Source organism: Sus scrofa, chromosome 13 (genome assembly GCF_000003025.6).
Source record: "Sus scrofa isolate TJ Tabasco breed Duroc chromosome 13, Sscrofa11.1, whole genome shotgun sequence".
NCBI lineage: Eukaryota > Metazoa > Chordata > Mammalia > Artiodactyla > Suidae > Sus > Sus scrofa.
In genome coordinates, this window is record NC_010455.5 from 91,141,819 (window position 1) to 91,157,519 (window position 15,701).

General features: G+C 41.6%; 1 protein-coding gene across 1 annotated transcript in view; it reads right to left on the reverse strand.

The window, feature by feature from the left end:
• CLRN1 (clarin 1) overlaps positions 1–10,579 on the reverse strand; it is a 47,548-nt gene extending 36,969 nt beyond the window's left edge. Inside the window, exon 1 of the mRNA XM_003358614.4 lies at positions 5,762–10,579. Within this exon, the coding sequence (XP_003358662.2) occupies positions 5,762–6,014 (253 nt within the window). The 5' untranslated portion in view covers positions 6,015–10,579. The remainder of the gene's footprint in view (positions 1–5,761) is intronic.

A 15,701-nucleotide genomic window follows, 5' to 3' on the forward strand; every position in this document is an offset into this window, starting at 1 on the left:
CAGGCTGTGTCAGAGGGATGAGCAGATCTATCACATGCATCTGAATTTTAATCCTAGGTCTGCTAATTGCTAGGTCTGTGATTTTGGAAATTTTTTGTGACCTCTCTGAATTTCCAGTTTATTTGTTTAAGAGAAGTATTATCATAAGCCTTCCCATGTAAGAGTTGGAGATAATATAGGCAAAATACCAGGCACCTGTGAGACACCCAATACATGGGCAACTGGAATTAGTATCTTTTTTTTTTTTTGGATTGTCTGAATGTCCTTAAGGAAGAGGAATCACCCTCAGAGATTAAAAGAGAAAGCTGGAGTTCCCGTCGTGGCGCAGTGGTGAACGAATCCGACTAGGAACCATGAGGTTGCCAGTTCGGTCCTTGCCCTTGCTCAGTGGGTTAACGATCCGGCGTTGCCGTGAGCTGTGGTGTAGGTTGCAGATGCAGCTCGGATCCCGTGTTGCTGTGGCTCTGGCGTAGGCCGGTGGCTACAGCTCCGATTCAACCCCTAGCCTGGGAACCTCCATATGCCGCGGGAGCGGCCCAAGAAATAACAACAACAACAAAAAGACAAAAGACAAAAAAAATAAAAAAAAAAAATAAAAGAGAAAGCAGAACAGCAAATTGTGAGAACAATTTAAGAGTCATCCTCCAACAGGTAAAGTTCACACACCAGAGTTAAGTTCAACTGAGGACCTGCTACGCTGAGCTTCAAAACCAACCCCTCAGCCTCTACTTCATGTCTCAGGTAAGCCCAGGTCAATGACCACTAGCTGTTAGGGTGGAAGGTAATTTACAGAGAAGGGGTGTATGTGTGTGTGTGTGTGTGTTGTGTGTACATAGATATATATGCAAAATTATAATTGTCAAACGAGGCTGATTTTATAGGTTGTTGTTTTGGGGGTTTTTTTTTGTTTGTTTTTTGTTTTTTTGCTAGTAAGGATATTGAAGATAGTTGTTAGGGACAGAGAAATAAACGTTATTGTTGTCCTGGAATAGCGAAGGAGAACCAGAAGTTCCTTTTCTCAAAAGACCTTTCCCATCTCTCTCACTAATTCAAGGATAATTTTTGCTTAAGTTCTGCCTTTGGGTAGAGAATATCCTTGGAGTGTTAAATACACTAGCCATTCCTCAGTTCCTGCCGTTACCAGTTTGTGAAATCAAATTCAGAAAGGGGGAGTTTTTAGTGAGGATGGGAGAAGAGTTTCTAGGAAAAATAGAGGGAAAAAATGGAAGAAAGTAGGGCAGTATCTCCCTGTCTTTCGGTTTTCTCCTTTTTTATTTTCTTAAGAATTCCCTCTTCATTGTTTGGGTGTTTATGGCCATTCCTGTTCTCTGGGACCCGCTAACCTGGCTCCCTAGAATTCCAAAGAACCCTGTTTTTCATTTCCCCTTCTTTAACCTGCAATTTTTCTACACAAAAAGTAAAAGGTTATAACAGGGAAAAAGCAAAGCATTCACTTTGATAATGAAATTCATCTGGATCCCAATAAATGGTAGGTACTTCAGAACACTTTAAAAATCAGGGGCTTTGAGAACCAAAGAGCAAAGGCACATAGAACGCACCACCTCTAATGATGGAGGCTACAGTCTGTCAGTGGAAGCTTCCAGCAATTGAAACTGGAAGGGTCATGCAAATTTAAAGCTGGAAGGACCTTGCCTAGAGCAGTCATCCCCTCATTATATGGATCATGGTGTTTGAACTGAAAGAGATGTTAGAAATCACCTAGTTTCACCTCCCATTTTGTAGATGCAAGAACTGAAAACCAATGAAGTGACATAGTTTGCGGAAGCTCTAATCCCCATTAAGTGTCAGAGCCCTGCCACCATCCCAAATTGCTCAACCTCAATAGTGTCAGTTTACCAATTATTTATTAAGTCCCCCTTTGTGACATGCAGAGTGTTAGGTCCTGGTTTGAGGGAGTGCAAGAATGCGTAATACATGACCCCTAACTTTTTTTTTTTTTTTGGACATGTCAATGACATGTGGAAGTACCCTGGCCAGGGACTGAACCCGAGTCACAGCCATGACCCACAGCACAGCACCGAAAACACTGGATCCTTAACCTGCTGCACCAAGAAAGAACTACCCTTGCCTTCTTGGGGCTCAGGATCTCCTTGCAGAGAAATACATACATTCTCAAATACTGATAATATAAGGTGGTTAGAAATAGTAGAGTGAACATCAAGGTCCTGAAAGGATAGAGGAAGAAACAATTATTTAGCTGAGAGATTGGTTTTTCCCTTCATACCAGTGCTTCCTAAATATTACTATCTTTTATCTCACTAATTCCCAACATATCTATTAGCTGGACTGTTTGTTGTTGTTGTTGTTGTTATTTATCTTATTTTTATGTCTGCACCCATGGCTAATGGAAGTTCCCAGGCTAGGGATTGAATCTGAGCTGCAGCTGTGACCTACACCACAGTAGCACCAGAGTCTAACCCACTGTGCTGAGTTGGGGATCAAATGGTGCCACCACAGCAACCTGAGCTATGGATTCCTAACACCACAAGAACTCTTAGATGGACTGTTTTAATGAGTGAGTGAGACTAGACAATAGGGCCCCCACATACAACCCCCCACCCCAGCTAAAAGGCTGGAAGGGCCCTGCCTGCTGGGTGAAATAGTACAAGTGACTTCCTTCCCCTCTCCCTCCCACCAGGTAGTATTTCCTGAACTTAGTAGGTGTCCCTCCCACCCCACATGCCTGCTTCCACACAGGTGGTGTGCTGAGGAAAGAGGGAGAGACAAGCAGTGTTACCAGAAGGAGGTACTTCGAAGGCGTGTGGTTCTGCTGGGGAGGGAGAACTTGCAGTTCTGTAGGCAGGGAGATGGGAGGGATGTGAGGTGTATAGGAGGGTGCGGCAGGTGTGGTCAGCAGGAGACGGGAATCACTTGCAGGAGACCATGGTGACAGAACGCCAACTCTCAGTGATGGTCTCAGAGACTCTGAATCCCAACTATTCTATCCCAAATATATGTTTGAGAAGCCACCTGCTTGCTCACCGGAGTAGTTTTGACCTTCCCTCTGCAACTGGGCCACATGTCTCATTTGGTCAAGAAACTGCTTTTCTAAAATATGAAGTAAGCCAAATCTCTGCTAAGCTTTTTACAAATTTTCAATCATAAGGTTCAAATTAAAATGCTTTAAAAAGTATGACTCAAGTGGCAAGCTGTGCTATGTGATTGGTTAAATTTTATTCTTCACATTTCAAAAAAAAAAAAAAAATCCATATGTTTTCCCCAGCTCATTGAACTGCCTTGGCAATGAAGAGCTCAGCATATCTGGAAATGATTGATACCATATGATTCTTGGGTTTCATATTTTGATGGTGCTCTGCAGTAAAACAGTAAAACAGAAACCCACCCACGCACCCTGAGCTCAATACCGGCGCTTTTTGTCTTGATGGCTACATTTAGAGTTTAAACATCATCATTAAAATTTTACAGGTGACATATCAGGAGAAATTAAGCCGACTAGTTGTATTGCCTTGAAAGGAAAACAGTTCTTCATTATAATGAATGAAATTGTGTGCTAGGTAGGAATGTTAGTGACCCCTGGAAGATGAACCGCTGACCCATAAGTGGATGAGAACTAGCCAGAGTAAACGAGGCAGAAGTTTTCCCAGCATAATTGTGCACGCTGGCAGGGAAGATTTTTGTTATAATTAAAAGAGATAGAGTGGTCAATAGGGAACATTTAATAGGAACAAACATGACAGTATCGCCTAACTATTTTTCTGGTCCATTCTTCATCCCCATGCTATACCGTATATCTGGGTTTTAAAAGTGACAAAGACAGTGCACATAAAAATAACACACATAAACTTGAACAGCAGAACCAAGCAAAAATTCATTTAGAATAAGGACACTGTCAAAGCCTAATTCATTCAGAATAAATCTCCAACTAAATTTGCACTCTCCAGTGCAAGATTTCCTTCACTAGGCTGAGGACATTGTTCAGAGTATCACAGGGACTAATGCAATTCTGTGAGGTTGGCAAGGCTATTTAAGCCCCACCAGCTCTGAGTCTTTAAGGAAAGCTAAAGGCTACCTGATTCCAACAACTTCATTATGGACAGGACCTGTGTAAGACACAGCCATTAAAAAAAAAAATCCTGCATTGAACTGCAGAGGAATATGGGCTTGTGAGGATTAAATGAGACGAAATAGCTGTAGTGCTTACTGTGTAGCAAGTATTTAGAAAACATATTATTGTTTTGAGGCTTGTCCTACGGTATGAGTGAAGTCAATCTATAGTTTCTCACTGTAGAGAATGCAAAGGCTCCAGAAAATCCCCTGTGGGCTCCTCGCTTTTGTCTAAATTCATTTGTGAAGAGCTTGACTTACACTTGAGCTGCCAATGACTCATGGTTAAATCATTTCACTCATCTTTTTTCCTTTTTCGTTTTTTTAATACAGTTGCAAATCATGTGACATTCTGCTTTGTTCCACCCCCCCCACCCCCACCCCCGCCCCGGAACCTCTAAGGGAAGCTAAGCAACTCTAACAGCCCCATTACATTAATGAACCCAAGCCATTCAGTGAAAAGGGTGGGTATCCACTTCATCAAATCTAGTGGATGATAATTTCTTGAAAAGCTGAGGACTAATTCTTAGGGATTTTCTGGAGCCCTATGCAAATTCATATCACTTAATAACCTATGTGAGTTGAAGGTTGGTGTCCAATGACTGCTAAGGAATTATAAGGAATATTGCAGAAATATAAATAGGCCAGCACTGAAATTTAATTAGATACTGCATATGTTAATAATAAATTCAATTAATTTAGCCTTCTACCTATGCTAGAGAAAAAAAAAATAGCCGGGAAAAATAATAATTCATTTTAAATGCCTCAATTGGTAACCTCCTTTCCTGAAGAGTGATTTATGCAGTAATTTACTGGCTGTATCTTCATAAGATTGTTCCAAACCAGCCCTTTTGAAATAATAATAATTTCTGAATGTGTGCTGGGAGAGATATAACAAATGACTTCTTATTAATTTTCATTTAATGAGTTGCCTATTCACATGGTAATTTTTAAAAATTCTCTACTTAAGATAAACAGGTTATAAATATTGTAGGTAACACTTCCATTTCACAAATATCACGACAGGGAAATCTGTCTCATATTCTCTACATGCTTTGAAGGTCAATCGGTGACAAATTTTCTACCCTAAATAGGTATCTAATTCTGTCCCAGGGAGCACAGCATATCATGTTAAATTTCCTAGTCAAATGATCCAAATTGGTTAAGCATAAAATAAAAAAATTATCAACAGCAAAGGTACTAGCAGGGAAAATAGAGGTATAGACAGGAAACAAAGTTATGCACAAGGAGGATAAGCAGTTTGAGTTTATATGACGTTGGTTCTTTTTTTTAAAGAACAGAACAAAGATCATCTCTTAAAGCTTACCTTTCTCTCTAAGTTCCCTTCTTTTTAAAAAAAGATCCTATAATTTCTTACATAAATATTAATATTAAAGAATTTTAATTGTTTATTCAAAAGGTTTAACTCCATAGCAACTCATTCACTATACGTTGTCATAAGAAAAATAGCATGAATGGAATAACTAATAAAATAAAAACAAAATGAAAAAAGCCAGGAAGAAGAAACTGCTCAAAAGAGTCTTAGGTATTTCAAAGGGTTCATACCTGTTTAAAAAGTCCTGCAATAGATAGGGCAAGTCTCTCAATAATTTCTTGCGACACTTGAAGGAGCATACCTAAAGTGTTAAATTATTCAAATGCAATTGTTACTTACATGAAAACCGAAAAGGCCTGGCTCCCAACCCGCACTGCCTCACGCCTTCTCCATGGAAAAGCCCGTACTGCATCTCGCCCATGAACTTGTCCAGCTCCTGTCCTGAAGCGTTGACGAGAAGAGCCCCAGTTTTGCAGAAGAAGGTGGCTTTGATCCACAGAGGGGTCCCCAGGGCTGTCACAACTCCGAGGGCACACAAGAAGCTTAACACCCCAGCCATGCAAAAAATGACTTTCTTCTGTTGGTTTGGCATGATGAAAAATGGCTTCTGTGAGGGTGAGCTTCAAAAACAAGACCCTTTGTGACCGATGAGAAGTGACTGCCCCTTTGACTGCATTTATTGTGGAAGCTGAAAGGACAGATCCCAGCTGTATAGGCAGTTTCACCAGTGACGGTGTTTCTCACCAGGTTAAAGGTCAGAATGCCAGGATGCAGGCAGCTTCATCACGCTTACTTGCTTTTTTCTCCTTTTCGGCTGCTGCTTCTAATTGGAAATCTTTGGACTAAGAATCTGTAAAATAAAACTTTCTAACTGCCTTCAAGTATCTCCTCTTCTGTCCCTTGGTAACAGAGTCTAAGGTAACAGATGAAGTCCTCCGTGTAACTTGATAAATGCCTCCCCTTTCCTCTGCCTTTTGTCTGATTGGGTGAGTTGAAACTTTCAGAAATAGGCTTGGCTTCTATGGTAAATTTTCAGCAACTTGAGAAGTGCATTTATTGATGTGTTTTTGTTTTGGGTGGGGAGATAAGAGGAGTTTTGGCAGAGGTAGGAAGACTATTAATTGACTATACATATGCAATTATATGTATGCAATTAACATATATGCAATTAATTGATTCTGAAAAATATTCATTGTCACAGGACAAAATATTGGACTGAAATGGGGTCTGCATGGATATGAAGTTCCATATTCCAACCACTGGGGATCCTAACACCTTTTATCTCAGATCCATGATTTGGAACCAGTGTGTTGATAGAGAATTTGATTCAGTTTTTTGCTGGCACACAAAAAATATGGAGATGCAGGTGCAAATATCTAAATTTCCCTTAAAACATCTGGCTACTTTGGGGCAATGGCAAGGGATTGTGGTTCTGGATCTGAGAAATACCAGAATCTGTAACGAAGACAAAGGCATTATCATGGTAATAATGGATTGTGGTCAGATGGAAGGCTCTAAGAATTCATCACTGAAAAGCGAGGATCCCAGCAGAGGTAATGGGTCAGAGAGACAAGAGAGAAAGGCAGGAACAAGATTAAGCAGCAAAGTGCATTTGGTTAAATTGTCAAGATCTGAAAACTGAAGTTCAGAATTCAGTGACAGCTTTTTAACTCTGCATTTCCAGTGACATTTCTCTTTTTGCAAGTATAGCAGGCGCTCATGCACGTGTGTGTGTGTGTGTGTGTGTGTGTGTGCGCATTTGCTGAACGTCTATACCACGTTATTGTGCTGGACTCTGAGCTACAAGGTGAACTTTTAGTAAGAAATTGGTATGTCTGATACTTTTCTAAGTGTTTTACCGAAATTAATTCTCACAATTAACATATAGGTGATAATGAAGCAGATCGTGGTGATATCCCCATTTCGTAGATAAGGCAACTGAGGCTCAGAATGAGCAAACAACTTGCCCACAAGCATAGGAGAACTGGATTCAAATCCAGGTCTTGTAATTCTGAAGTTTATGTGCCAGTTGTCGCAGCCCTTGACCTTGGAGAGATGACACGCTCTTCAGTTTGGGTTAGGGCGGGCTGGGAGCAACAGGGCCCAGTGGCTCATCTTTAGTTTTACATTGGTTGTGGGTGCTCAGGAAACATAGACATTTGCAAACAGAACTTTCACAGTTGGTCAAATCATGTGTTTCTGCTAGTTTCTAGTCTCTTGATCCATCTTAGAAAAAGTTAATAAGTGAAGATTCTACACCATTATTGGCATAAATGAGTCTCTAGGTTAAAAGCACTCTGAGGAGAACTTTTGAGGTTTAATCTAAAAGCTGCCTTCTTTTAGTCATTGCCAGAGGCTGTCTTATTGAAGATAGACAACAAAATACAGACCCAATTCAAGAGGTCACTGTCCCTTCAGGGCAGGAGGGGAGGTGTAAAACCAAGGCTACAGAAGGACAGGGCACATGCAGGAGTCCAAAGAGGCATTCAAAATTAGTTACGACATAAGTGAGTCTTTTTATTTTGTGGAACTTGGCACATAGAACAAACGACTCATCACAGGTTACTTGGCTTCCCAATGAATTCGCCACTGAATTTAGAGTGATTGCCAACATTGTCCATTAGCAAAACAAGGGGGGATCTATTGTCCCCAGGAAGTGGTTATGTGGGGGTACACATGCCACACCCATTCTGGAAACATTAAAATGTCTACAGAGAGCTTATTCAGTCAGCATATTCTGTAATTGGAGGAGACAGAACATGTCCAAGCCTGGAAGCAGAAGTTACCTACAACTTAATCAATACAATTAATACCTCTAGAGAAAAGAAAAGACGTAGTAGCAGAGGGGTAGTTAGCATAGGACATTGGTTTAATGAACAAACCCAGCCAAATGTACATAAAGCTGTCCAAGAAGCAAAGCTCTGACTGGGGGTGTGGACAGCAAGGGGATCACATCAGCTTTAAGTTTGCATCAGTCTATAGTGAAGTTTTCCCTGATCTGTAGAAACCTGAGAAAAATAAATACAACACAGCGAGTTCATCTTTTATTCTGAAATTGGATCCTTCCTAATTTTTGTAAGACTTCCTTTCTTTAATGAAATAATGGTAGTTAAATTTTTAATGTCCTTGCTTGGCAACTTATATAATTGGCAAACCTATATCTGTTTCAAGTTAAAAAAAAAAATCTGCTGGTCTATGACATGCCCACCATGGATCTCTGTGTGGAAACAATGAAGCCTAAAGCCTCACTGTGGCCTGAATGACCTCTTTGCCCTAACCCAGTTGTTCTCAGCTGCTCATTGGAATCACTTGCGATTTTTAAAAATGCTGATGTGTGGGTCCCAATCCTGAGATTTAGATTTATTTGATTTCTGTGTATGGCCTCAGTGTAGAATCGCCCCCAGGTGATTGCAATGTACAGTCAAGGTTGGGAACAAGGGCGTGGACCCCATTCTGTACAGCTGCCTTCTGATGATGGCCTGGGATTTGCAGGTCTCTCTGTGCTGGAATGCATCAGGGATGGTCCTCTGGTTACTGGAGAGGAAGGTTCTCATGACCAGTTAGTCAGCTGGCACTACCATTTGTAGCTTAGACTGTCCTGAGTTTTGTTCAGTACCAAGAGCATGATCTTTCTTTCTTTTTAATTTTATTGAAGTGTAGATTTACAATGTGTTAATTTCTGCTGTACAGCAGTTATAGATATTCTTTTTCATGTTCTTCTCCATTATGGTTTATCACAGGTGTTAAAAATAGCTCCCTATGCTATGCAGTAGGATCTTATTGTTTGTCCATCCTATAGACACTAGTCTGTATCTGCTGATCCCGAACTCCCACTCTTTCTTCACCCACTCCTCTGCCAACCTTGGCTACCACAAGTCTGTTCTCTGTAACTAAGAGCATGATCTTGTTGAGCTGTCTTGATGAGGTCAAGTTTCAGCACATCCAAGCAAGAGGAAAGACCAGGCTGTGGATCATAGCTTTACCCCAAGTCACTGTGTGATTGTCACTGGTGAGTCTCCTGGTTGTGAAGAGCCCCCATGGGTCCTACGCCCACCTGCGCTCCTCTCTGTGCAGCTAGCTCCCTTTCAAACTTCGATATCAGCCACCCACAGGCTGCATAGTAGTATGTGTGATCCACCCTCTGAGGATGATATAATAGAACCTGGCAGTCATTATGCCTGACAGCCTTCTTTTGAAATTTCATCTTAAGTGTCTTGAATGACAGTGATGACACCATTTTCCTTGCAGTCTCTCTGAGATTTTGAGTCATTAATGTCAGCAAGTTTTCACCAAGTATCTTACTGAAAGCTTTACTTCTCTCAATCTTAATAGCAATATATTTGGTGACATAAGGAAATGGAGCTAAGCCTTTTCACCTTCCCCCCATGACCGCTTTCTTGTGCTGGATGATGAAATTATTCCTCAGTATGACTAGAAACAGTATCAAGAAAGGAGTACAATGGTAGATGATGTTTTTATTTCCAGTACATCATTTACATCTCGTCTCACACTAATTTCGGCTTCATTGGTTTCTCCTTATGGTCACTCAAAAAAAAAAAAAAAAAAAATCCTCACCTGACTTGTTCCCTGAGAGTAAGAGCACTGGGAAGAAAGATGTGCTCCAAGGTCTGCCTCCAGGCCCATCACTAAATTAAGAATTGGCATTTGTCTTAGTCATTTATGAAACGAGTGGTCTTGGCTATATGTATAGGTAATTCTCAAATTATTTTCAGCCAGAGAAATCACTTCCTTGACTGAACTCTTGGGTGTAAAAAGAGATAAAAATTGAGCTTTTATACTGATAGAGGTGGGGATCCAAGAGCTTTGTCACTGGGCCTCCTTACTTCTGTTTTTTTTCTTGATTGCACCTATGGCATGTGGAAGTTCCCAGGCTAGAGACCAAACCTGCACCACCGCAACGACCCAAGCCACTGCAGTGACAATGACCAATCCCTAACCTGCTGCACCACAAGAGAACACCCCCCTCACTTCTTATTCCCTAAGGGCCCCCAACCCCTATACTAAAGTCAGCTCTGAGAAGTACAGTGACAAGCATTGACCAAATTAATCCTTTAACTAAAACTTTTTTTTTTGGCAAATTATAGAATTTAAATTTGTCCATTTGCTAGGAGTTCCCAGTGTACTTCAATGGGTTAAGAACCCAACACAGTGTATGTGAGGACATGGGCTCAATTCCTGGCCTTGCTCAGTGGGTTAAAGATGTGCTAGCTGCAGCATAGGTTGCCCATCTGGAGTTGCTGCAGGCCGGCAGCTGCAGCTCTGATTCTACCCCTAGCCCAGGAACTTCCATACGTGGCAGTTGTGGCACTAAGAAGAAAAAGCAAATTATTAATAAAATGGGTCCATTTGCTAGGTTATTTCTCATTTTTCCTTTGCTGTGCTAACCTGTTAGGTATTATAGAACATTGCATTGCCGAGAAACACTAGATGGTTGATTATTCCAGTTATTAATTTTAGGTTATTTAGTGAGAATTTATGGGTTTTGTCTGATTTGTCACTAGGAATAGTGATTTCAGTTTTCTTCCCAATGGATCATTATACTCTAAAGCGTCTCTAAGAGAGATTCAACAAGGGTTTATCAAGCGTCCTATTCTAAGAGGCCTTTGTGAATCTATGCCATTTTTCTAATTTTTAAAGCAAAATCTGGCAAATTTGATTGACATTCCTTGACTAATTCAAGTTGCTGGTGATCCTGAAGTAGCACTGTCATTCTCTAATGACTGTAAGGGGGGCGGGGAACCACTCCACAGAAAGAATTGATTGATTTATTAGGGGGAAAATTACCGCATGTGCTAGACCTTGATTGCAGCTAATATTTGTAGAGCTAATTGCTTGAACTAGAGGATTAGAAGGGTTGAGGGAAGGGAAGAAAAAGAAAACAAAGTTGTCTTGGAATACAGATGAAGCCTCCATGGATTTGGGCTGGGATGAAGAATTTAGTGTGGGGCTTTTCAGGGTTGGCAACAATTGCAGGGACATTTAGAGTTAAGTACAGGAGTTGGGTGTCTCATCCAGAGTAGCCACAGAGAGAGAGAGTTGGAAGTGAAGAAAGACCTTTGCCCGCAACAAATAAGGTGGGTGACACCCCCGATTTTTCTGGATTTCTTGTTGCTGTCTCATTACAAGGCTTCGTTGATACTTAAACCTCAACCCAGCAGGATGCCCGAGCTATTACAGAAGGAAGGCACCATCTGAAATGCCCCTTTAATAAGAATAGATGAACCAGATTCCCAATACAGGGAAATAGTAAAATTTGCCTTGTTGCTATAACCTGGATATGTTGAGATGGTAAACTTTGGAGTAGTTTGAGTCTGTCATTACCAACGATTATTATTGTATAAATGTTTTCCTTTGTGTGGGTGTGTGTCACTTAAAATACTGACAACTTCTTTGATGATTTGCATCAAAATAATAGTAGCAATATTTACAAAAATGTTACATGGAGGGGCTTACTCTGTTTCTGCTATATTTTAAGTGCTCTTCAGGTAGCAACTCATTTTTTTTTTCAGACCCACTGGGACAATTATTAGATTCCCTGTCCCTTCTCTGTTAAGATGTGCCAGGTAGTTAGCATAGCTTAATTTTCAGCCAGGTAGATCACAAAGTTTCCTAAAATATTCCTGAGGTGGAGAGGTGAATAATAGTACAATTAGGTGGATATAGCTTGTCCAATCTCTAGAAATAAGGAGTGTTAACTTCCGGAGCTATGCTAGCTAGAAAGCTCTTTAGACTAATTTACTCACCCATTTTTATCAGTGACTTGCATAAAACCCTAGATTATCTCTCATCCAAAATGTTAGCTTCATATCAAACCTTGATTGAGCATTAACTGTGGGCAGAGACAGCTAAAAATAACAGATGACCATTGGACACTCGAGATTGTCTTAATACTTTCTAAGGATGGGACCAAAGCAAAGAGATGTCTTCAGGTTTGAAAAGGTAATTGCTGGGGACGTCTGGTTTGGCAGGGCTTCACAAGAAAAGACAATTAGCCAGACAATGAACTCAACAGGAGCCAACGTGTGAAATGAGTATGGCAGGTGCTACTACAGTGTAACACATACAGCTTTGGGGTGTCAGCTGAGCCCTCAGCCCTTTCTTTGAGAAATCCCTTCAGTAACTACAGATATCAGCTCTGAGGCCAATACATTTGTACTAAGTCACCCACCCTTTCTCGCCTGTGTTGATTAAAAATAGACATCTGGACCACTCAGAATCCATTTCCTGGAAATTTAGAAGTGCTGTTGAGAGGCACAAGGTCAACACCTTGGAGCCACTCTGCAGAAAGAGAAGGAAGCAGTCTCACCCCACAGAGAAGGCCTGGAAGTGCCCCCTACTGCTAGAGCTGATTGCTCCACTTTTTTATCAGCTATCACCCTGCTATTTCCCAGAAGTGCACTGTAGGTCTCTGTATCCAAAGTTTTCTGAGTCTTTTACCTGTTTGTTTGCTTTCTGAAGAAAGCCCCTGGGAGGCCCTGCCTTTAGCTCTTCCCGCCAACTGGTCTCGGCGCGTTGTGCCCAGCGACACTGACTGGGTCCCCCCAGTGAAGGGTGTATGGTATCTGCCTTGGACCCCACGTGTGGTTTGTGAGCACATGTGTATCAGTGCCAGTCACAGGGCCCCTGTGTCCCACCCTGTCCTAGCTCATGGGAGCTTCCACTCAGGCCGGTCTTGTCTGACCCCTCCTTCATCAGGCACAAGCACTTCCTTTTCATGCTCTCACTGCTCCCATGGGTGTCCAGGGCCCCACCCTCCAATCCTGGAGGAACCCAAAGAGTCCTGAGCTTCTGACCTTCCTAGGATTGACTTCAAAGAGAGGAACAAAAGTGGGGCGGGGGGCCTGAACTGAGTCCTGAGGCACAAACAGGCAACCCCGCTGTGAGTCTACAGCTGGCCATGTGCTGGCTGCCGTTCACAGTGAGGGGGGGTTCTCACCAGCTGTTCCTGAGACGGCCTGGACAGCAGTGCAGTTAGGGTTAGACAGAGAAAGACAAACACTATGTGATATCACTGAAATGTGAAATCTAAAAAAAAAAAAAAATGATACTAATGAACTTATTTACAAAACAGAAACAGACTCACAGACTTTGGGTTCCCAAAGGGCTGAGGGAGAGATAAATTCGGAGTTTAACGTATACACACTACTGTATATAAAATAGATAAAGAACAAAAACCTACTGAATAGCACAGGAAACTGTACTCAGTATCTTGTAATAACCTTTGGAAAAGAATCCCAAAAATATATACGTTTGTGTGTGTATGTATGTACATATATGTACAACCAAATCACTTTGCTGTACACCTAAAACTAACACAATATTGTAAATTAACTCTATTTCAATTAACTATATTTAAATTTTAGAAATGGCTAACAACCACAAAAACCAGTGCCCTTAGGTAAGGTGATCTGGGATGTGACTTCCACTCTCAGCCCTAGCTCAAGCTCGGTCTCCCTCTACATCTTCTCTTGAATACTGGGTCCCTCCCTCTTCTTCGCCTTCCCAGACTACCACGTCCCTCAGCTAATCTGCAAGCAGCAAGACATACCCTACTCAGATCTGATGCTTTCTGCCTACCCTCAGGGTGGATCCCACATGAATTAATCGTTCAATTATTTTTCCTTCTACCATAACCATTTTTTTCCCCGCCTCCCCATCCCTTTCTTCCTTGACTTAATTAGAAAAATATTTTGTCCATCTGTGAGATCTTAAAGGGCATATTTATTCACCTTTGCAAAACAATACTGTTCTCTTGGATGGTAAATATAGGATAGTCACTGGGACATGACACTGTTAAAACTAAACACTTTGGGTGTTCTTGTTGTGGCTCAGGGATAGCAAACCTGCCTAGTACCCATGAGGATGTGGGTTGGATCCCTGGCCTTGCTCAAAATCCAGCATTGCTGTGGCTATGGCGGAATTCGACCCCAGCCTGGGAACTTCCATATACCATGGGTGCGGCCCTAAAAAGAAAAAAACAAACAAACCCAAAAAACTAAACACTTTAGGGAGTTCCCTGGTGGCCTAGTGGTTAAGGATTCAGCATTGTCACAGCTGTGGTTCATTGGCACTGCTGTGCTCAAGTTTGATCCTTGACCCAGAAACTTCCATGTGTTGTGAGTGCAGCCAACCCCCCCCAAAAAAAAACAAATCAAAAAACCCCCAAAACAACACTTTAAACCTGGTGGCCAAGACAAATACCTAGGTTAAGAGCTCCTTTCCAGGAGTACCCGTCGTGGTGCAGTGGAAACGAATCTGACTAGGAACCATGAGGTGGCAGGTTCAATCCCTGGCCTCTCTCAGTGGGTTAAGGATCCGTGTTGCCATGAGCTGTGGTGCAGGTTGCATATGCAACTTGGATCTGGCATTGCTGTGGCTGTGGCATAGGATGGCAGCTGTAGCTCCAATTCAGTTCCTAGCCTGGGAACCTCCATATGCCACAGGTACGCCTCTGGAAAAAAAAAAAAAAAGATTCCTTTTCAGGAAATTCATAATTAAATGAATATAAGATCTTTATTAATTTTCTGACTTCTCTGTCCATAGTCCCTATTTGAAAAAATAAATAATGGCAGATTGTAGATGAAGCAACCTAGAAGGCTATGAATGCCTTATCTTTAAAGGGTCTTTTCAAGATGAGCACCCACAGATGGATAAAGGGGTGGTGAGTGTGTGGAAACCCAAGCTGGACTGGAAACAGCCTGTGGAATTACCATATCTAGGAGCCAGAACTCTTTGACTTGTCATGTGCTGAAAATCATCAGCAAGTCAGATAAGACATGACCTTGTGCCTTTAAATGATGTAAAATGCCTGGGCTTTGAGTCACCGGGCACATGGAGAATAGATGTAAATTCAGTGGACCTGGGATCTTTATGAAGGAAAACCACCTTCACTTCTATTGGCATGAAAGCTAGGCTACCAATGACTTTTTCAAGTTGATGACACAAGAAATGTTTTCTCATTATGAAAAAGAATATTTAAAGAAATTTTAAAAGGAGAACCATATTCTATTAAAAATTAATTAGAAATGTATTATAGATCTAAACGTAAAGCCTAAAATATAAAGCTTTTTTTTTTTTCTTTTTAGGGCTGCATCCATGTCATGTGGAGGTTCCCAGGCTAGGGGTCCCATCAGAGGGAGCTGCAGCCTCCAGCCTAAGCCAGAGCCACAGCAACGCGGGACCCAACCTACACCACAGCTCATGGAACTGCCAGATCCTTAACCCACTGAGTGAGGCCAGGGATCGAACCTGCATCCTC